Source organism: Myotis yumanensis, unplaced genomic scaffold (genome assembly GCF_028538775.1).
Source record: "Myotis yumanensis isolate MYYU_CA2020_CCGP unplaced genomic scaffold, mMyoYum1.0.hap1 SCAF_7, whole genome shotgun sequence".
Lineage (NCBI taxonomy): Eukaryota > Metazoa > Chordata > Mammalia > Chiroptera > Vespertilionidae > Myotis > Myotis yumanensis.
Window position 1 is genome coordinate 37,153,872 of NW_027223758.1, and position 22,908 is coordinate 37,176,779.

The 22,908-nt window shown below is 49.1% G+C and overlaps 1 protein-coding gene across 12 annotated transcripts in view; it reads left to right on the forward strand.

Moving 5' to 3' along the window:
- EPB41L1 (erythrocyte membrane protein band 4.1 like 1) overlaps positions 1–22,908 on the forward strand; it is a 118,185-nt gene that overhangs the window by 70,014 nt on the left and 25,263 nt on the right. For 6 of the 12 annotated variants that reach the window (XM_070420234.1, XM_070420228.1, XM_070420233.1 and 3 more), the window contains 10 exons: positions 2,425–2,500; positions 4,856–5,074; positions 8,199–8,286; positions 9,053–9,205; positions 10,778–10,875; positions 11,136–11,311; positions 13,920–14,068; positions 14,962–14,997; positions 17,526–17,708; positions 20,322–20,426. In XM_070420234.1, coding sequence (XP_070276335.1) covers positions 2,425–2,500; positions 4,856–5,074; positions 8,199–8,286; positions 9,053–9,205; positions 10,778–10,875; positions 11,136–11,311; positions 13,920–14,068; positions 14,962–14,997; positions 17,526–17,708; positions 20,322–20,426 — 1,283 coding nt within the window. The remainder of the gene's footprint in view (positions 1–2,424; positions 2,501–4,855; positions 5,075–8,198; positions 8,287–9,052; positions 9,206–10,777; positions 10,876–11,135; positions 11,312–13,919; positions 14,069–14,961; positions 14,998–17,525; positions 17,709–20,321; positions 20,427–22,908) is intronic. The other 6 variants (XM_070420240.1, XM_070420237.1, XM_070420239.1 and 3 more) reach the window with 3 other exon arrangements.

The following is a 22,908-nucleotide window of genomic DNA, read 5'->3' on the forward strand; positions in this document are numbered from 1 at the left end:
TTTCTGAGGCAGAGATTATTTCCCCTTAAGGTTTCTTTCTTTATTTTTTTAAAAAAATAATTTTATTGATATTTAGAGAGAGAGAAAAGAAGAGGGAGAGAGAGAGAGAAACATCAGGGAGAGAGAGAAACATGATCGGCTGCTTCTTGCACTGGGGATTGTGTCTTCAACCTAAGCATGTGCCTTGAACAGGAGTTGACCTGACAACCTTTCCGTGCCTGGGATGATGCCCATCCAATTGAGCCACACTGGCCAGGGCTCCCCTTGAGTATTCTTTTGCCAAGGTGTCAGCTGTGGTCAGGAGCCTGGATTCTGAGGTCAGATGACCCAAGGTTAGACCCCTGTTGTTGTTTTTTTAAATGTTTTTATTGGTTTTTAGAGAGAGAAGGAGAGAGAGAGAGAGAGAGAGAGAGAAACATCGATGAGAAAAAAACATCAATATCGATTGGCTGCTTCCTGCATGCCCCCTGCTGGGGATCGAACCCACAACCCACAACCCAGGCATATGCCCTGACTGGGAATCAAACCTGTGACATGAGTTGACGCTCCACCAATGAGCCACACCGGCTGGGCTAGGCCTCTGTTTTCTACTGCTGACCAGCTGAGTGACCCTGGGAGAGTTACTTAACCTCTCAAAACCTTTAGTATATGTGCTGCCGAAGTGAGCACATTTCTCAAAATCTTCATCTATAGGAAGGAAAGTCAACCTCAGGATCATTATGAAGATTATATATATATATATTTTTATTTGATTTTTTACAGAGAGAAAGGGAGAGGGATAGAGAGTTAGAAACATCGATGAGAGAGAAACATCGATCAGCTGCCTCCTGTACACTCCTCACTGGGGATGTGCCCGCAACCAAGGTACATGCCCTTGACCGGAATCGAACCTGGGACCCTTGAGTCCGCAGGCTGATGCTCTATCCACTGAGCAAACCCGGTTAGGGCCTAATTATGAAGATTAAATTCCTATACATCAGTGGTTCTCAACCTGTGGGTCACGACCCCTTTGGCGGTCGAACGACCCTTTCACAGGGGTCGTCTAAGACCATCCTGCATATCAGATATTTACATTACATATATTCATAGATTCGTAACAGTAGCAACATTACAGTTACGAAGTAGCAACAAAAATAATTTTATGGTTGGGTCACAACATGAGGAACTGTATTTAAAGAGCCAGAAGGTTGAGAACCACTGCTTACACATGCCTGTAACATGTAGCAAACCAAGTGACCAGAGCTTAGTAAGTGTTGGAGACATGACAGCTAAAAGGTGAAGAGGGTGATGATGAGGATGGTAGTGACAGCATGGCCTCCAGTCGTCATGACTACTGCCCTGTCCTGGATGGGCCTCACTTTCTCACTTTGTCAGGCCTTTTTAGAGCATGGAACCCCAGATGTCTCAGGGGTGGTCTAACCATTGTTCTGGATTGTAGCCTTTCATCAACACCTCCTCGCTATTTCTTTCCCGGTCCCCTCTCCCTCCTGCCCCCGCCCCTCCCACCACCAACCTCTCATCCTTTCTTAAGTGGTCATCCCTTCTCTTGGCTTACTGAGCTAGTTTCCAGCTAAAACCTCAGCCTTTATTTCTGTCTGCCTTCTATAGATGTACCATTAATTTTTCATATCTCAGCGTGGAGGTTAACATTTATCCCTGTGAAATGACCTTTGTTACTTTTCGCCCATCGTATTTGCCTTTTAGGTCTTGTTTATAATCCAATTCTGTCATTTGAGATAGAGTTAAAGTGAGATAGGGCAGAGTTTTCCAGTGTGTTTCAGGGAACATTAATCTGCCTTATAAAAAATGGATACAGCAGGTCAGATAAGTTTTGGGAAGTCTTGAATGCTTGTCTCCTCTAGAGAGGTACAATTTATAATGGCAGAGTGAGGGCTCTGCGAAGTCTAAAGTTAGAAAACCTGTTTAATGTGGTGCTTTTAGACTTCCTTTCTTCCCATTAACGTCCTGTCACCTAGACTTTCCTGAAAGGGAAGGGACACGAGCTCTGGAGCCAGGTGGGCCTGGTCTGAAACCCAGCATCGCCCTTTCTCGCTGGGTGACCTTGGGCCGACAGCTTTACTGCCCGAGCCTCAGTGTCCTCATTTGCAAAGTGGGGACAATCATCGGACTTACTCATAGGGTTGTTGCAAGATATAATGAAGCAGTGTTTGTAAAATAATTAATGGGTGCACAACTGGTGTTCTTTCTTTCTACCTTTCTTCCCACTGCTAGTTTACAGTAAGTCTCTTAACCTGGGCCTCAGTCTTCTCATCTGTCAAGTGGGAACAATGTTCCAGATTCTCTGATTAGATTGTCCTGAGATTATACATATGAGACGACTGTGAAAATTGCTGATAGGATGGTTTGTCTGGGCCACCCACTGGGTAATGGCGCCTCTCTGATCTCTGCCCCATCTTCTTTCAGGCAGCCCCTGGAATTTTGCCTTCACAGTCAAGTTCTACCCCCCTGACCCTGCCCAGCTGACAGAAGATATCACAAGGTGAGGGCTGTGGAGGGAGGTGGCAGGTATGCTGGCTGGGGAAGACGCAGGGTGGTATGTGATGGCAGTTGCAACCTCAGATGCCTACCTAGGCCAGGCAGACACCATCATAAAGGAAGATGACTCAGTGCAAGAGAAAGGGATGCAAACATAATGGTCAGTGGCAGGTGACCCTTCACTTCAGAGGGAGAGGTGTCACAGGGAGCAGTGGGGACCGATGTGAATCTAAGAGGACAGACGCCATCTAAGACAGTTGCTGTTGATCTTGGGCAATCATGGCCTTATGAGAATTGGGCCCAATTTGAGAGTAAAAACATCACAATTTTTAAACATTGGAAACGAATTTAAATATTTTTTAAAACGTGGTGTGGGATGTCCTTGGGTAGGACCAGCCAAACACATCTGAAGATCTGAGGTGCTGGGTGGACCACCAGCTTTCAACTTTGGGGATAAAGAGGGAGTAGAGTGCAGATCCTTCCCATGCGGGAGTTTTGTCCTGTGTGCTGTTCTGTGCACATGTCAGGCATGTGGGGGTCAAATGAAGCATGTGACAGTCCCCATGGAGGCAGCCTGGACTGCACGGGTGCACATGGATTGCATGTGTAGTCTCACTGTGGCTTGAAGATTGAAAGGGGGGGCAAAGCATCTTTCAAGATGAGAACAGTGAGAGGCCTTTCCCTTTTCTAAGCTTCTTCTAAGAGTCTCATCCATGTGCTGGGCCCTACAGACCCACCAACAATAAGACGTGGGCTTGGAGTTTTCCCTACAGCAGGGAAGGGCTATAGAATCAGCCCCTCCCTCCCACTGGGTCCTTCTTTCATAATGTTGACTGCCTGTTTGCCAGGCAATGGGCCAAGGTCAAGATGCTGACTTTGGCCTTGAGAGATAAGACAGTTGTCCCTGGAATAGATCTGGCCCGAGGCCTTGGGCTCATTAGCCCTGAGGTCCGGCTTGGGGCCAAGATTTAGCATCAGTGTCTGACCTCCATTCCCAGGAGGGCTGAGAGCTTTAGACCAGGCCAGGCCCCGATCCCCTGGTCTCGCCCACTGACGCCTCTCCTCTTTGTGCCAGTCCCTGCCCGGGCATCAGGCTTCCAGTGACCCCCAGGGGGGAAACTAGCCTTGTCCAGCTTGGATGATCCCAGGGAATGGGGTGATTTAGTAAAAAAAAAAAAAAAGTCAGGCCCAAAATAAACTGGTCAAAATGACAAATGGATTGAAATGAAATATTGATCAGAGTGCTTGGCAGTGATTTCTGAAATCTTAGACTTGACCAAAACACCCATCTGTCCACACTTGCTGCCTGTGATGTGTGAGCTGCTGCTGGTTCTGAGCCTCTGCCTGGGCCCTGAGCACACACTGAGGCTGTACATGCTTTCTGCCAGAGCTCCAGTTCAGACTGCAAAATAACATCATGAGCAGTAAAAATTATTTTAAGTAAAAGCCACCTAAAAGAAAACAGGCAGTTGAAAAAATGGTGAAACATAGCAAAGTGGGCAAGTAGGCATTGCTGGTGGAGACCGGACTGAAGCATTCTTTTTAATAAGCAATAACTGAAAAAGCAATAAAAAATGGCTCTAAAAATTGTAAAAGCATCCAAGTGTGCATAAAAATTATAAAAAATCATGGCCTCGTGGTTGGAAATGTTTCTTTTAAACCAATTTATTTTTAGACCATTCACTTAGCGCTAGAGGCAAAATAAAAAGTGTTGAGAAAACATTGGCAAATGGGCCTGTCCAGGCTGTGGGCGCGCTGTGCAGACGTTAAAATGAATGAGGTCAGGTCTCATATGCTGACCTGGGAAGGGCTGTAAGGCAAGTTGTAGAATCAGATGTAGCATTTGGTACTATGTACATGTTAACAACACTCATGAATAAAACCACATGCCCTTCTGTACGTCCATGGAGGAAAAAAGCCAAGAACACAACAGATAACAGGGGTGACCTCTGGTGGAGGGGGGTCCTGAAAATGGACATCAAGAGGAAGTTTAGAGTCACCTCTACAGTTTACATTTTTCCACAATAAAAATATATCAATTGTATAAACAAAAAATACAGTACATTTTCAGAAAGTGGTCAACGTAGTCCCATTGAGCTTGAAAATGAATTAGAAATTGAAAATGCTCTCACAGTAGGAAAAATCCTTCAAATTTAGACGTGAACAGAAATGCTTAAAATAGGAAATGGCACAAAACCCTCTCATCAGACACACCCACAATATCAACACATGAAATGCTAGTGTCGAGGATCATTCCTTTTCTACTGAGCTGAGGGGTGCTTAGGTTGGTTCTGATGGATCAGTGGGCATCTCGGGTGGGAGAGGCACCGTGCCCATGCCCACTCTCCCCTATCTCCAGATATTACCTGTGCCTGCAGCTGCGGGCAGACATCATCACAGGCCGGCTGCCCTGCTCCTTCGTCACGCATGCCCTGCTGGGCTCCTACGCCGTGCAGGCGGAGCTGGGCGACTATGATGCCGAGGAGCATGTGGGCAACTATGTCAGCGAGCTCCGCTTCGCCCCTAACCAGACCCGAGAGCTGGAGGAGAGGATCATAGAGCTGCACAAGACATACAGGTGAGAGGGCCTATGCCCAGGGCCTTCCCTGGCTCATAGAACTGTCCCTGCTACATCCCCAGATGCAGTGCTACCTGACTCTGCTGCTAATTTGAGGTGCAAATCTGAGGGCAAATCATCTCATCAAATGAGAATGATAGTAGCTAGCTGTGTAACCTTAAATGACCTCTTGGGACCACAGATTCTAAGCTCCTGTGTAAGTGTGATGATTCCCTGCCCTTGGTTTCTGAGAATCAGTTTCCTTATCTGTCAACTGGAGATAATAGTAACTATTATGTGTCCCTGAGTAAGTGTCCTGATGTCTTGATTGTGGCATGAAGTTCACAAGCTTGCACTCTACAGCCGGGCTGCCTGTGTTCACCTGCTGGCGCTGCCACTTTTGCACAAGGGGATCTCAGCCCTGTCATTTCACTTCCCTCTGCTTTAACGTCCTCCTCCGTTCAGTGTGGGCGCTAATGAAACCTGCTGGGAGGGCTGCTGGGAGGACTGAGTGGCACATAATAAAGTTCCACCATGTGCTCTCTGTGATTTGAGGGCTTGAATAGTTGTGCAGAGGAAAGCACTTTGTTGCAGAAGTTAGATGATTAGCTAGATGTGTGGTTGTGGGCTGGCTATTTAATCTGTCAACCTCATTCTTTTTTTTTTTTTTAATTATTGATTTGTTTAGAGAGAGAGGAAGGGAGAGGGAAGGAGGAGAGAGAGAGAGAGAGAGAGAGAGAGAGAGAGAGAGAGAGAGAGAGAGAGAAACATCCATAAGAGAGAGTCATGGATCGGTTGCCTCCTGCACGCCCCCTACTGGGGATCGAGCCTGCAACCTGGGCATGTGCCCTGACCGGAAACCGAACCCGGGACCCTTGAGTCCACAGGTCGATGCTCAACCACTGAGCCACGCTGGCCGGGCTCAACCTCATACTTTTTTTTTTTTTCAACCTCATTCTTTACCTGTATTTGTACAGACCTAGATTACCAGTGTTTCTCAACTATTGGTCTTTGGAGTAGGAGAACTCATTCTGGAAGATGTTTGACATTCCTGGGACCCAGCTATTAAGTGCTATCAGCCCCTCAGTCATTGTACAACCCAAATGTTCCGTTCCATTTCCAAATGCCCACTATGAGGGTGGTACCATCCCCTGGGAGGAACCCCTGAAAAGGAATGGTCTCTAGGGTCCTGTCAAGTTGGAAGAGCTTTGGGCTCCAGGCCAGGATTGTTCTGGGAACCCAGTGTGGTAAAGAATGTGAAAGTGCGTTATAAAATGTACAGTACTGTGCCTGTGGGAGCAGGTATGGTGATGTTTTCTCATTGCTAATAAGGATGGAGGGAAGGAGGAGGGCTGTGTCCTGGGGCTGAATCAGGAGAGGAGGTCCAGGGCCAGACGTGGAGGGATCCTGTATGTGGGGAAGAAAGCCTGCTTGGGTGTGATGGAATGCTGCATCAGGGTGGCAGATGTGTCTTTCTGAGATTTGCACACAATTCTGATTGGTTAGCAATGGCTGTTGCTGTATTGTGTTGAGTAGGATACCGAAACCATATGATGGGTTAGCAGTGTCTGCCTGGCTCGGGAATAGGGAGTGATGGGCTGCCTACCATCTCTTTGTCATTCCTGTTGTAGGTGTTAGGATGTGTTAGGGATCTGCAAGAGTCAGAATACAGGCATGCCTTGTTTGGTTGCACTTCACAGATACTGAGTTTTTTATAAATTGAAGATAAGACCCTCCACCAGCAAAAGGATTACGAGTTGCTAAAGGCTCAGATAACAGCATTTTTTTTTTAGCAATACAGTATTTTAAAATTAAGCTGTGTCTATTTTTTATACACAATACTATTGCACACTTAATAGACTACAGTATAGTATAAACATACTGGGAACCCGACAAATTTGTGTGGCTTGCTTTTCTGTGATATTGGTTTCATTCTGGTGGCCTGGAAGTGAACCTGCAATATCTTCAAGGTCTGACTGTGATTCAGAGAAAGAAGTTTAGATCAGTATGGGCTGGAAAAATGCTGATGGCCATCCCTTTCCAGCTCTTTCGACTGAGAGCACATTGACATCTGCTGTCCAGGTATTCCACACAGCACCTCACTGAGGGGGACAGAGCAGAGGAAACAGGCCTGGAGGATATGAGACAGATGTAAATGTAATAGTTAGGAACACAGACTCTGGACCCACACTGTCTGGATTCAAATCCTGACTTTACTACTTAGTAGCTGTGTGTCCTTAGGCAAGTTATTCAACCTCTCTGTGCCACAGCTTCCTCAGCTGTAAAATGGGAAAAATGATAATACCTATTTATAGAATTGTTTTGAAGATTCAATAACATCAGACATTCAAAGTGCTTGGAACAGTAACCTCACGCAGTCCTCAATAAATGTTAGCTGTGACTGAGTGTAAAATGTATGGTTTTCCTGGCGGTCAAAGCAAAGAAGGAACTTGTATAACTTCTTTTCAGAAAGGAAAAAGGGCACCTGTTCCTCAGGGGAGGTTAAGTGGTTTCTGATATAATGTTCTAAGATGTGTGTGTGTGTGTGTGTGTGTGTGTGTGTGTGTGTATATATATATATATATATATATATATATTTAAATTTAATGAATATTTACTATATATTTAGAATTGTGAAAGATACTATGAGATGTCAGGAAGGCATAATACATGTCTCCTACTCAGTAAATGCTATAATCAGGACTCATAATCAGGCCTTTTTGACTCTAAATCCTATATATAAGATAAATATCTTATGTGGGCAGTGATTCCGGAGTCCCTGGGTGATTATAATGGACAGCCTTCCACAATGGCTTCATGGTCATGGAGAAGCAGGACTTATGGCTCACACTTCACTCAGTGGCAGAATGAGACAAAAATCCTGACTCCCGGCCCAGCCCTTGAATGCTTCCTGAAGGAAATGAGATTGGACTTGAGCTTTGGCAGGAGATGGGGGTTGGGTAGACTGAAGAGGGGTCTGGGGTGCACCATCCTGCATTGAGAGCAGAGGGGAGAGCTAGCCATACACCCACTCCAGAACATTTGCCTTCCTAGAATCACAGGTTCTGACTGTGGCCACCTTCAGGCAGCAGGGCTCAGGCCGGGCCTTTCCCATGGCCACCTGTGATCCCTTTCTTTCCATTAGGGGCATGACCCCAGGAGAAGCAGAAATCCACTTCCTGGAGAACGCCAAGAAGCTTTCCATGTATGGAGTAGACCTGCACCATGCCAAGGTACCACTGGGTCCCAGGGCCCCCTAGCATCTGGGGGTCCCCATTGAACTATGATGTTCTTCTGGAGGGCTTGGTGTGCCAGACCCTGCATTCCTGCCAACCTGAAGCCTCAAAGTTCCATAACCCTTTATTCTTCCATGACCCTTATCATTTTTTCCTTGTATTATGTTTATCTTTGAACCTGTTTGTGCCACCACTAGATTGGGAGCATTGTGAGGGAAATACAGGGCCTTAATTTACTTCTGTATCCCTAGTGCCATGGTCGGCAAACTGCGGCTCACGAGCCACATGCGGCTCTTTGGCCCCTTGAGTGTGGCTCTTCCTAAGCCTTAGGAGTACCCTAATTAAGTTAATAACAATGTACCTACCTATATAGTTTAAGTTTAAAAAATTTGGCTCTCAAAAGAAATTTCAATTGTTGTACTGTTGATATTTGGCTCTGTTGACTAATGAGTTTGCCGACCACTGCCCTAGTGTGTAGCCCATGGCCTGGCACCGAATATGTACCATTAAGTGTTTGCTGGATGAATAAGTGATTAACCAAGAAAATAGTAGAACAAGTGAGTGGGTGGATAAATGACAAAATGAAGGAGTGAATGGTTAAATGACTGTGAGGGATGGTCAGGGGACTCCAGCACAGAGCCTCCAAGTCCACCTGCTCCTTGGGCTCATTTATAAATAGAGCTCAGGAGGAACTTGGGGTCGGGGGCAGGCTGCCCCAGGCGTGGGCACCAGGCCTGCTGTTCCATGGTCCCTTCTCACGCAGGACTCTGAGGGCATTGACATTATGTTAGGAGTCTGTGCCAATGGCCTGCTCATCTACCGGGACCGACTGAGGATCAACCGCTTCGCTTGGCCCAAGATTCTCAAGATCTCCTACAAGAGGAGTAACTTCTACATCAAGATCCGGCCTGGGGAGGTGAGCCTGCTTGGGAATCCCTCCTCCTCACCGAATTGACTAGAATGGAGAGGATCTGGTAGCTGGGCCTGGATTTTTCCTACTCAGGATACATGGATGGCGGTGCTGGGGTGCTGGGTATGGAGAGATCCATCTTCTGCTGGGGCTCTTCTCAGACATTTCATACCTTAGGTATGTCCTGCACATGCGCACACGCACACACACACGAGCACATGCACGAGCACACATGTAAAGGTAATCACATATATTTGGTATACATAGAATACATGTCCATGTCCCTGTATTTGCTTACATGTAATACTCAAGTACGTACACATACATATAGACACACAACTACACACATGCAAACATGTATTCATCCAGCCTCCACAGCTGACTCTAGAATAAATACGAACCCATCTGCTTCTTGCCTCCCCACTGCACCAGCTACCAGCAGCGATCATCTCTCATCTTCGTCTCCACCACATCCTTCTCGTTCCCCTGCCCCCACTGTCACTCCAGGCCATTTTCTTCATAGCTGCTGAAGAGAGCTTGGAAGTCCCTTCCATCATAGCATGTGAAACTCACCCCTTATTCCCAGTCCTTGCTTAAATGTTTCAAGAGCTTTCTTTTTAGCCTTTGGGCTAAAGCCCACACTCTGTCTGTGGCCACCTGCCTCCCCCACATTGCCCCATGCCCACTGCACTCCAGCCCCTTTGGCCTTCTCTGAAATCCTTGAATAAGCAAGCCCTTCCCACCACGAGCCCTTTGCTTTTTCTTCCTCTAACCTGAAATCCTCTTCCCCACCCTCTCAGATAGCTGGTTCTTTCCCCATCCTTGAGATCACCTTTCTAAAATAGTACCCACCCCGGCGCCTACATAGATATTCTGTCACATCACACACCTCTGTCCAGTCCCTTCATGACTTTATCAGTATCTGAAATGATCTTGTTTACTTATTTATGATCAAAGTCCCCTCCTCCCTGAATATTCTGTCTTGATCACCATGGTGTCTCTCTTGCTCTAGACCGATTACAGAGTAAGGGCTCAGTCCACATTATTGAGTAAACGAATCCTATATAATAAAACCCTAATATGCAAATCAACTGAATGGCCGAACAACTGGTTGTTATGATGTGCACTGACCACGAGGGGGCAGACACTCAATGCTGCCCCCTGGTGGTCAGTGCGCTCCCACAGGGGGAGCGTCGCTCAGCCAGAAGCCTGGCTCATGGCTGGCGAGCGCAGTGGCGGTCGCCTCCACTGCAGGCGGGCAGTCAGGAGCGAGGGGTACTGGACTATGAGAGTCCCGGACTGCGAGAGGGATGTCTGACTCCTGGCTTAGGCCTGATCCTTGGGAGATTGGGCCTAAGCCGGCAGGCGGAAATCCCCCAAGGGGTCCCGGACTGTGAGGGGGTGCAGGCCGGGCTGAGGAAGGCCCCCTCCCGTGCACAAATTTTGTGCACTGGGCCTCTAGTGAATAAATAAAAGAACAGGCCAGAGTCACGCATGCTGAAAAGAGGTTCTAAAGGATGGACTGATGGCGAGAGGGGCCCAGGTCTTGCTTCTTACCCACCCTCCTTGGTTTTGCAGTATGAGCAGTTCGAGAGCACAATTGGCTTTAAACTCCCAAACCACCGGTCAGCCAAGAGACTGTGGAAGGTCTGCATTGAGCACCACACATTCTTCCGGTGAGCCAGACCCGGGGATGGGGTAACTGGGGATGAGACAGAGGCTGTGAGTGTATGTGTGGGTGATGTCTGTGTTTTTTGAGGGCAGAGCAGGAGGAGAAGGTAGTAAGGATCATAGGAAAGACCTCCCTCCTCTTTCCCCTCCTGGACCACAGAGTGTAGCTGGTGGGACAGTGGGATGAAAGGCCAGCTGTGGTCCAGCCTTGGACCTGGAAAAGCAGATATGATCCCCCCTCCTCACCTCCATCCCTCCACTGCAGGCTCGTGTCCCCTGAGCCCCCACCCAAGGGCTTCCTGGTGATGGGCTCCAAGTTCCGGTATAGTGGGAGGACCCAGGCACAGACCCGCCAGGCCAGCGCCCTCATCGACCGGCCCGCTCCCTTCTTCGAGCGTTCCTCCAGCAAACGGTACACCATGTCCCGCAGCCTTGATGGAGGTATGCCCTAAATTGGAGGTGGGAGAAGAGTGGTGTTCAGAGGGAAGGAGACAGGCATGCCAGGTGCAGAATGAGCAGTGAGGGTGGTAGACACATCACAGGTTGACTTGCACTGGGCATGGTGGCCCAAGAGCACCACTGCACCTGGGCAGCTCTCAGTGGTTTAGGCCCAACCTATGGCCTCACTATCGCTGGGATGTGACATTGCCCCTCCTAGACTTCCTGGGACTTCGTTGAGCCTTTTGGGGTCCCAGGTTTAGCCATATGGGTTTCTGGGCCCCCTGCCTAAGATGCTTAGTGATTCACGGGTTGTCATCATACCAGGAGAATGATGTATTATGACTGCAATGTGGACTTGGTGATGCCTTACCTGACTGGTGGCAGAGGGGTTGTTCCCAGTCATTCTTTTGGTTCCATTAAACTGATTGACACTAACACATGGCACTCTCTGTTGGGCTGACAGGTGCCCTTAATATCAACAAGAATTGGCCCTACATTGTCCTCTGTCAAGCAGACCAGAGCTTCTCAAAATGTGGTTGTAGACCACCTGCATCAGAATCACCTGTGAGTCTGCTAGGCATGCAGATTCCCAGGCCCTGGCCCAGACATACTAAATTGGCATCCCGCAGGGCCCTGACTCCCCCAGTATGCACACTGGAGTTTGTAGGGGAGATTCAGAAGCCACATGGGATAAAAGCACTGGGGAGGTTCAGAGTTTGGCAGATCTGAGTTCAAATCTCAGCCTTGACTCTCACCAGCTACTCTGTGGACACAGGATGTAGCCCATAAACATCTGAATGAACGGATGGGAGGCCTTGAGCAACTTAACTCCCTGTGCCTATTTTCTCTTCTACAAAATAAAGATTATTTACTTCACTATGTTATGAGATAATGCCTCTACAACACCCGAAACAATTCCTGGCACATATTAGGAATGTAATAAGTAATACCCAATAACATGTTATTGTTTATTGTAGCAGTAATAAATTATTATTATTGCTTTTAGATTTGTAGAGGATGGTTTAAAGGTAGGAGGTGGGGACTTGAGTGGGGGAAATAGCGGCTACTCCCAAAACACACTGGGGCAGGACTCTCGACAGATATTTTCTGAGTCTTAGTATAAGTATGGCCCGTTCCTGTGAGGAACTCCTAGAAGAGTAGGTTTATAAGCATTCAACGTGATTCAAGCAATGGAAGAAGTACAGAATACAGAGTAGCCTTGGGAGAGAGGGATTAATTCTGTCTAGGAGGAGCAGGAAGGGCTTTGCAGAGCGGGTGACAACTGGGCAGGGTTTTGAAGGATACCTGGGAGTTTTCCAGGTGATCGGGGAGTCTGATACTTTTCCTGCAGCATGAAGGTGAGACCTGTTCCAGAACTCCCCGGCCGTTTTTGAAGGACATGCAGTTTTGCAAAGGTCCATTTGGAACTGAGGAAGCTCCTTATTCTTGAATGGGCACAGGACTGAGAGCTAAGTTTTATGCAAAAAGAAAGGAGGGCCCATACTGTCTCTCTGTCCTCCCCTGCAGCTTTCATTACTATGCCAGGGGCAAAATGAAGCCCAGATTGTGCAAGGCAGCAAAGATTGGCCCAGATTTGACGATGCTCATCAAGAGGGGGCCGGAAGCCTGGACTCGAAGCCAGTAGGCCTGGGTTCTTCTCCTGATTCACTGAAAGATCTCAGAGTCTCTGTAAAATGAGGATAATAATTCCCATTCTAGTCATCAACACAGAGCACTGTGGGCTCAAATGAAATAATGTGCCTGAATGGGCACTTTGCAGAGTAAATATATATAAATAGAAAGGATAATTCTCTCCTTTTTAATCTAGGCCAATTCCAAGGATGATCTGTGCTCCGGTCATTCACTGTTTTCCAGCCATTTTCTTCCCCCCAGGACATAATCCATGGGCATAGTCTGAGTTATGCCCAGTGTCTGGAGTAAAGGGTGTAATTCTACCCTTTTCTCTCCTGTTCAGGAAAGTACTTGGAATGCCAGCAAAGTGAGAAAGATGTTACTGCAAGGGTTCCCTTGAATTTTCCTTGAGTTATAAGGAAGCTACATTATTTGCAAACCTCAGGACTTTAGCTTTCACTAGTAAAAGCTAATATCACAATATCTATGTATTGTTAGATAATGGTCAAGTGAGCATTCTGCCACAAATGCCACAACAAGAAAATCAACATCTGTGGGCCAACATTGACTGAATTGACTCACTCAGTGGCAGCCACTCTTCTAAATACTTCTACACATGAGCTTATTTGTTCCTCCCCCAGTTGTCTGAAGTAGGTACTGTTTATAGATGAGAAAACGGAGGCCCAGAGAGGTTGTATAACTTACCCAAGGTCACACAGCTAAGGAGAGAGAGATTTGAGATTTGCACCTGGGCTCTAGTACTATAGAAATCAGGAAGGGACTGGCAGGCAGTCCACGTGACCTGGGGAAGGCTGCTTCAGCCCAGTTGGGCACTGGTTTCTTATTCCCAATGTGCTGGGGAGTGGAAGTGTCTGCTCCGCTCTAAGCATGGTTGGGCAAGTGGCAAGGCCGACTCCCTGTCCGTGCACCTGGGAGATGTCTCACGTGGCTGCCCGGCTGTTTCTGCCCACTTCAGCGGAGTTCTCCCGCCCAGCCTCGGTCAGTGAGAACCACGACACAGGACCTGATGGTGACAAACGGGAGGAAGACGGCGAGTCTGGGGGGCGGCAGTCAGAGGCCGAGGAGGGAGAGGTCAGGACCCCCACCAAGATCAAGGAGATGAAGGTAGGAGTCTGACTTTCTTATACCTACTGATCTGGGGATCAGGTGGCTGATCCTGTCTTTAGCCTTGGCCTTCAGGTGCCCCCAGCTGTGTGTGGCTGAGCACCCTTGCTATGGGGTACACCAAGCTCAGAGCCTTGCCCTTGGGCCATGCTCAATACCTGCACATGCCCAGGTGTGGGGGGCATGCTGCTTGCCATACACCCTCCCCTCCTTTTGCCTTGCTTTCCCAGAGGGCATTCTGTACCCTAGGGGACTCTGGCCTCCTTGCCCACTCTGAATTTGCCCCTTGGACTACAATTTGGATCTGCACAGGCCTCTTTTCCCCCAGAGCATGCTGGGGTGTTTCTGCAGGCCCTCACAGTGTGTCCCCCTTTTGTTGTCCACCCCCATTTCTCATATACCTGTGCACACACTCCTGCAGGAACACTTGGCCCCAGACTTGCATGCATTCACTCACAGATATACACCCCTCTCCCACAGGGTTACGTATCCAGATTTTTAAACAACACGCACATAGGTATGTATACACATGGGTATAGTGTGTTTTCAACATGCAGTCCCACTTGGGAGCACAGGTCCCTGAACACATATGCTGACTGCAAGAAGCAGGACTACCCAGAACCCTCACTTCCATCTGCTGAGTGTAACTGCTCACTTTGCCTCCAGTCCTTCCACCCCCTTCATCACCTCCCTGGGCCACCTCCCTGCTTCACACTCCACCCCTTCTGACTACTCACTGCCCCCGCCTCCCGTGGGCCACCCAGCTTCCGTGGCCTCTGTTGCTTGGGTGAGAGCGCTCTGGGCTACCTGCTGGACTGGGCTGGTCTGGTGTCTCTAATCCATTGGCTCTACTGACCCTGCTGGTTGCTTTCCCTCCTCCCCCTGTCTGCTAGCCGGAGCAGGAAACCACGCCGAGACACAAGCAGGAGGTACTGCATGGGACCTGTCCCTACCTACCCAGTTCATTTGTCACCATTCCACAGTTCATCCCAGGCTGATATCCTGGTGCCATCTCAGCGTTAGCTTCACCTCTGCTCCCTGGCCACCCTCCTCCCCCTACGCTCCCCCTAGTCCCACTCCCAACCCAGGCCCCCTCAGCTCCCCTTGTTAAGTTCATCTCTTCAGCATCCTGCTCAGACTCCATCCCCTAGCAGTATTTCCGCCCTTCATTCCCCTCTTCTCTGTCCAGCTTCACACTCTGCCTCCCCAGACCACCCATGCTTGCTCCCCCGTCCCTGCTGACTATCCTCAGCTCTTCCAGGCATTCCATGCTTTTATTGAGCTCATCTCTTGCTTTTCTTTTCTTTTTTTTTTTTTTTTTGTATCTATTGGCAACCAAATGTGGGTGGGAGGGTTGGGAGGGAGGAGCCTCAGAGCACATCTGCATCTTCTCAGATTCCATTGCCCCTCCCTCTGGCTGGGGTCTGCTTCTCCAGCTGTCAGGAAAGCCTCCTCTCCTTTTCTCCTCCTCTCTCTCCTCACCCTCACCCTATTATCTGTTAACCACTTCTCCTTCCCTTGCACACAGTCTCCATCTCTTCATTTGAACTTTCACTGCAAGAGAAGTGGATTTATTCTTGGGCCCGAGGGAAAGGACCAGAGGCTGAGATGTAAGAAGGGCCTGGCCTTGTAGTCCCGTGGTATGGATTTTAGCCTCAGTTCTGCCACTGACTTTTTGAGGTCTTGGGGACATCCCCTTAGGCCCCAGCTCCCCACCTGCACAGTAAGGCATTTAGACTAGGTTTCCCTAAGGCCTTTCAAGGATCTTGGGGTTCCACTGCTCCCTCTAGCTGTCAGGAACACTACATGTCCACTGAGCCAGAGGGCCAGGTACAGGACAGAAGGTCACAAGACACATCTTGGGTCTATTGCAGCCCCAATCCATCAAACTCTATCAGGTTTGATTTCTCAGACAGACACGTTCCTGAGGCAGCTCAGCTCAGGAAAAGAGGTACAGACAGATGTTTGGAGGCAAAGCAGAAGCCTCAGTAGCATCGGTTTCCTTCTGAGGTCACCTAGGAGTCAATCATAGAGGATCCTCAGATGCCAGAGAGAATCCCAGGGGAAGAGTCTAGCTTGTTCAAGGACAAGCTTACCTTCCAGGTAGTTCTAGAATCTCCTGATCTGACTTTATAATAAGCTGAGATTGTCCATTTCTTGCCCTGAATCGAGTTGACATGAACCCTCAAATGGCCTTGCAGGTAAGGGTCCTTGGACCACCAGCCTACTGCCCTGCCCCCAGAAGTACACAGACAGGCAGCTTGGGCAGGTCACTGCCATCTCATGTGCAAAGGCTGCACCTCATGTGACCTAGGGGCAGGTTACTCTGTCATGATGCACTGGCCAGAGCTCAGACTTGGCAGTACAATGTGGGGCTCAACTATGACTCCGGCTATACCTGGCTCAGTTCTTGTGTCCAGCCTTGGACTTACCTATCTTCTTCCTGGGCTCTAATTCTCCTGATCCTCCTGAACACTCCTCTCTGGCTGTATCTCACCCTGTCTGCTGTTGAGGAATCAATACCCACAGGTATCTGGAAGATTCTGGGTGGTTGGGAAAGGTAGAGGCTGTCAGCAGAGAATACTGAACACAATCTTTTCCTGGTCCCTGGGTCCCTGGTCCTTGGTGTGGGAACAGAGCCCATTTTAATGGATGTCCCTGGCTTTAGAAGGGCCCCACAGGGCCTGATTTACTGCATATGTTGGGCCAGGAGCGGCCTAGACCAGGGATCCTGCTAAGCACAGTGGTCCAAGTCTTGGTCAGAGGTGGGGACCAGGATCTGGGAGGCCAAGGAGGGGATCAGAGCCGCCAAGTGAACAGGGTAGGCAAGTTCTCACTGTACCTCGGTTGTGATTTAGACTGGGCTCACGGCACCAAAGGGACCTCACCCAGACGAGTGGGATTTGCATGGGTTTGGCCTCTAAGACCAGGAGCCAGGCAAGGAAGTGGAAAAGGTTGTGCTTGACCAGAAGTCTCTCCTCTTTCTCTCTCTTCTAGATGTCTCTAAAAGACATCTCTCTCTCTCTTCTAGAGAGAGAGAGAGAGAGAGAGAGAGAGGATGGGAGAAAGAGAGAGAAACATCAATGTGAGAGAAACATTGATCAGTTGCCTCCTGTAAGTGCCTTGACTGAGGACTGAACCCGCAATGTGGATATGTGCCATGATCGGGAATCAAACCCGTCACCTTTCAGTGTATGAGATGAAGCTCCAACCAACTGAGCAATACCAGCCAGGGCAAATTCTCCTCTTTTTAATCTCAAGTGCTTTGTGCACCTGTTGGGCTAACATCCCTGCCCTGCCTGGTTCATGAGGTGCTGGAGAGTGACACAGAGGTCATAGATGGGAATCACCTTGCCAATATAGAGCAGCAATGGTCACTGTTGCCATTTTCACCACACCCAGTATCCCATCTTGGAGCTGCTCTGCTAATGCCTGGCTGTCCTCTCCATCACCCTAGTTCTTAGACAAGCCAGAGGATGTCTTGCTGAAGCACCAGGCCAGCATCAACGAGCTCAAGAGGACCCTGAAGGAACCCAACAGCAAACTGATCCACCGGGATCGAGACTGGGAACGGGAACGCAGGCTGCCCTCCTCGCCCGCCTCCCCCTCCCCCAAAGGCACCCCTGAGAAAGCCAGCGAGGTAAGTCTCACCCTGAACCCCTCAACGGGGGCCTTGGGTAAAGAGGGTGGGGAAGTGTGCTGACTCACTGTCACCCCCACAGCTGTATGCTCCTCCTTGTCCCTGTGTGCAGTGATGATGGGGTTGGGGTGGTGAGTTAAGCTGAGGAAGACAGTCACTAAATCTTGGAATCTGGGACCCCAGGGCCTACCCTGGGAAACTCAAAGTGGCTTGGTGTGTTCCCCTTCCATCAGCCAGAGTATAATGGGGTAGGGAAGAAGGGGTACTTGTTAGAAATGCATATTCTGGACTCCACATCAGACCTCCTGAATGAGAATATTGGAGGCAGAGCCCTGGAATCAGCATCTGAAACAAGTGCCCCGGGCGATTCTCATACACACTGAACTCTAAGAATCAGGGGAGTTCTATCTAGTAACCAGACCCTTTTGAGCCTATTGTGAAAACACAGATCCAGAAGTGTTCCCTCCGGGAAGGACCCTCAGAGCCCACTAGAGGGAAACCAGCTGCTCCTGTGCCTTTCAGAGTGGAAAGCAATTGAAAAAGATAAAGACGGATCTCGAGAATTCTTGTGTTGATAATCCCAATGTTATTATTAGCGCTGCTAAATCTTGGCAGTGTTTACCTCTGTCTAAACTTGGGTTTTTACACCCTAGTGCTGCTGCTTACTGGGCTCAAACCCAACTGGGATCTAGACTTATACCGCCTGGGTTTGAACTCTGGCTCTGCTGCCTGCTAGCTGGATGCCCCTGTGCTTGTGACGTAACCTCTCTGAGGCTCCATTTAGTAGAGGTAATAAAGCATCTACTTCTTAGGAATGTTGTAAGGATCAAATGAGATAAAGCATGGAGGGGCCAAGCAGAGACCCAGAGGCTCAATATGAGTTACTTATTGTTTCATTTGGAGAGACCTGGGACTCACACAGAAGGTTAACTTGGAGTCAGGATCCCTTTTAAAGTTGGAAGGGTCCTCAGAACCCGCTTGGTTCAAGGTCATCATGTCACAGATGGGGCCCTGAGGCCCAGAAGGGGAAGGACATTTTTAGTGTCATAGTTGATAGAAGAGGAGCCAGAATCTGATTTTCTTGTGTCCCAGGCACTGTATTTGCTATTAAATCACAACTGCCTAGAAGCAAGACCAAATTATGTGAAGACCAGACATAGAGTCGATTGTGTGTGTGATGCCCTCTAATGCTTTGACAATTGGTTGATGCAGCCATGATCTAATAAGCAGAGCATTCTATTGACTCAGCACTCCCCACGGCCTTGCCATCCCGGCTAACAGAGGGCCTCGTCCAGTGAGGCTGCTGAGATGGCTCCCTGGCTGGTGATTCGCAAAGTTAGGGATGATTTGGGGGCTTTTAAGGCCGGTGCCATGGAAGGAGGGCAAATCTCTGCATCCACTGAAGGCTTCTGTGGTCACCTTTGACATAATCAAGACCCTGAAGACACTGAACTGGGCCTGGGGGCTGGTCTAGTGATCCAGTTACCTGCCCTGCTCCTGCCCTGAGACCCTTGACCAGAGTGGGCTCTCTTCAGTCCTGAAGTGGGTAGGGTGGGATGCAGGGACTTCCGACACAGTCAGACTCCAGCAGAGAGAGGCAGGATGAGCCCTGGAGAGCTGGGCTCCTGGAGCATTGGGGTGGCCTCAGAGCAGCCTGGCTTGGGGGTGCCCCATCTGCTGGTGACAGCTGGAACTGCTAGAATTGGATCATTGAAAGGCGGAGTCTGTTCCTCTCCTGTCTTCCCACTGCAGGAAAGAAGTCTGGTCCAGGAGCTCACCTTGGAGCATTTAGAGGCCTCTAAAGATTTGGGGGATGGGGAGGAGCCTTAGCTAAGGACCGGTCTGACTCCTTGGGCAAATAACCTCACTTCTCTGAGCCTCATTGGCTAGTCAGTCCATCTAGAGGGGAATAAGATTGCTATAGGGTTGGGTTATTGGGAAGGTTGAGCAAAATAATGGATATAAACATACTTTATAAACTGGACAGTGTGGACAGTCAACGGGCATTGCTGACAGAGTTCCTGATCAAACATGGACTTTGCAGGGGAGATCTGCAGGGTGTTTCATCCATAGTTCCTAGTAGCTTCCTCATGTATTGTTGGGCCTCATCTGGGCCCAGGGCAAAACGGTAGGAGCTTAAACCAAAATAGGGACCCCAAACTATAAAGAAGAGTTCTGATTTGCCAAGCCTAGGTTTTCATCTCAAAGATAACGTTCTAAAAGGGGCTGAGACCCAGACTACAGGCTTGAACCATCGTCTAAAGCAAAGACACCCAGAGAAGACTTTGAACCGTGTGCAAGTGATATGGCTCCAGAACCTCTTGAATGAGAATGAGCAGGCGATGAGGGAAGGCCCAAAGCCACGGTGCTGGCTGGCAGCTGACCATGGGCCTCCCTCTCTGAATGGCTTGGAGGGGCAGTTCCTTTCTGTCCCGCCCCACAGCGGTGCGGCTCCTTCCTGACCTAATCTATGAAACCTAAAGATGTGGTATTTACAAAGCGGGGCTATTTATGGACTCTGTGTGTATGTCTCTCCTGCTTTCTCTCTCCCTCTTGTCTCTCCTTCCCTTCCTCCCTCTTTCCCTTTCCTCTGGCCCTGGGCCTCCCCTGCAGTCCCAGAGGACCCAGGACACCTCTCAGCAGGACTTGGCACCTGAGCCTGGGACGGCCACAGGCTTGGAAGTGTTCACTCAGAAAAGCCTCGCAGCATCTCCTGAGGTTACTGTCATCACCTCCCCGCCCAACCAGAACCCAAATGGTCTTAAGAAAACCCTTCCTTTGGGGTGAATGGGGTGGAGCAGACTCTGCCATGCATGCGGAGCAGTGGGCAGCCCACATTGTCTCCTGGCTGTGACAACTGGGCATCCCCTTTCCAGGAATCCATAAAGGGCAGGCCCCTCCCTCATCCATTGTTGCCCAGGAATCAGGACTGAAACCATTCAGGGAAGTCACTTCTGGCTTCAAAGGGAGGCAGAAATGAGCTCCCTCAGGCCCTGCCAAGGCAGGTGACTCCAGAGCAGCGGTTTTCAACCTGTGGGTCGTGACCCCTTTGGGGGTCGAACGACCCTTTCACAGGGGTTGCCTAAGCCCATCGGAAAACATACATAATTACATGTTGTTTTTGTGATTAATCACTATGCTTTAATTATGTTCAATTCGTAACAATGAAATTGGGGGTCACCACAACATGAGGAACTATATTAAAGGGTCGCAGCATTAGGAAGGTTGAGAACCACTGCTCTAGAGGCAGGCTCTGCCCTTTAAGCTTGGGATGAGGTGTCATGGCACCTAGATGTCTTCTGCCCTAAGGTCTTGTTACTGTTTAGAGGCCCGAGGGAGGTCTAGCTGTGGTTGGTTAGGGGATGGCATCCCATCCATCCCCCACCTCTTTCTTTTCTAAACTCCCCTTGGATCAGTCAGGATCTCCAGACAGACAAAGTGGGCATCTTGGTCCAAGGACTAACCTTGGGGTTATAGAGGTGTTGGTAAGGCAGGTGTTCTAAATGAGGAGGGCATTGCTCTGGGCCCAGGAGAGCAGCACGTTGAGGGCTCTTGGAACTTGCTGTGCCCCTGCATGGATGCCAGGTTGAATCCAGGCCCAGCACCTCATGGACGGTCAGGATTGGAAGGTACTAACTGACCATCTCCTTGATATATGATCCTCTCTTGTTGGCACAGTGTGTCTTAGGACATATAACTTTCTTAATTCCCCGGGGAAAAATTTTGTAGCTGCTGAAAACATGCTGGAACTGTAAAAGAAACATGAGTCAGCTACATAAGTGGGAAAACATAAATCACAGTTATTTTTCCGCAGTTGTAAAAATAAAAACAAAACTATCAGCACTCTCTTGAGAGAAGTTGGACAGGAGTCAACAGCATCTCAAGGTTAGGGAAGCAGTGATGCCCTGGAGCACAGAGATGCTCCCAGGGCTAAGGACAGGTGCCCACCCTTGAGGGGGGCAACATGCGTCTTTCTCAGGGTTCCTAAAATTGTCAGTCCAGTCCCTTCCACAGCGGGGGCTCTGCCTGTTCTTAGCGGCAGCTCGTTTTGTCTTCAGTCATCCATTGTGAAGTTTTCATATTGAATTGTCTGCCCTCCTGAATCACCGGCCCGTGGGCCTTGCTCTGTCCCCAAGCGCCTTTTTGCCTGCTCTGCATCCTCCAGGATGGCCCTTCAGAGTTGAGCGCCCGCTAACCTTCTTTCTTCAACAGTTTCTCCCAGGGCATGGCTTCTAGAGAGCTCCTCATCCTGGACCCCCTCCTCTGTGCCCAAAATGTGAGCCAGAGCTCCAGCCCAGTCCGCGGAACTGCCTGGCTGGAGACTTGCTCCTTGTCCGTGGGAACAGAATGGGCTCCACTCCCTCTTTCAGCTTCTGTTCCAAGGCTGTCTTACCTCAGTGCCTCCATCTGACAGCAGGGGGCACTCTGAGCAGGCACTGACATCTTGGCTCAGTGGGAAGAAGGGCTGAGGGCTCTCCTGACATCTTCCCCATCCTAAACTCTGGTCAAAATGACTTCCAGGCCAGTCCCCAGGCCAGCTGTGGCTCTGCCAGTGTTTTGGTGCCAGTGAAGCCTTGCTCTTTCCGTTCAGTTTTTCTTTTCTCTTTAGGTTCCTACACATCCCCTTTCACTTGTTAGAAGCAGAGCCCCTTCTTCCCTCAGTGCTCACCCTGTCATCTGTGCCAGTCACCTTCCTCTGGGAGCCTCGGTTTCCCCTTCTGAAATAGGGTGACAGCACCTGCTTCACAAGTTACCATATGGAGCAAATTTAATAATTTAGACCAACGATTTCAAGAATCTTTAAAATATGCAATACCTATTTAGTCAGGGCCACTGGCCACTTTTCCCTTAGATTGTCAAATAAAAAAATGACAACAGCCCGGCTGGTGTGGCTTAGTGGTTGAGTGTCGACCTATGAACCAGGAGGTCTTGGTTTGATTCCCAGTCAGGGCACATGCCTGCATTTTGGGCTCCATCCCCTGTGTGGGGTGTGCAGGAGGCAGCCAATCAGTGATTCTCTCATATCATTGATGTTTCTATCTCTCTCTCTCTCTCTTCCTCTCTGAAATCAATAAGAATATATTTTTAAAATGACAACAGCCAACACAACAATAGCCATCTGGTGTGAATGAACCAAAATTATACCTATTTTTTTTTTCAGATTGGCAAAAAATATTTTTTTGTGTGCTTCAGAATCTAG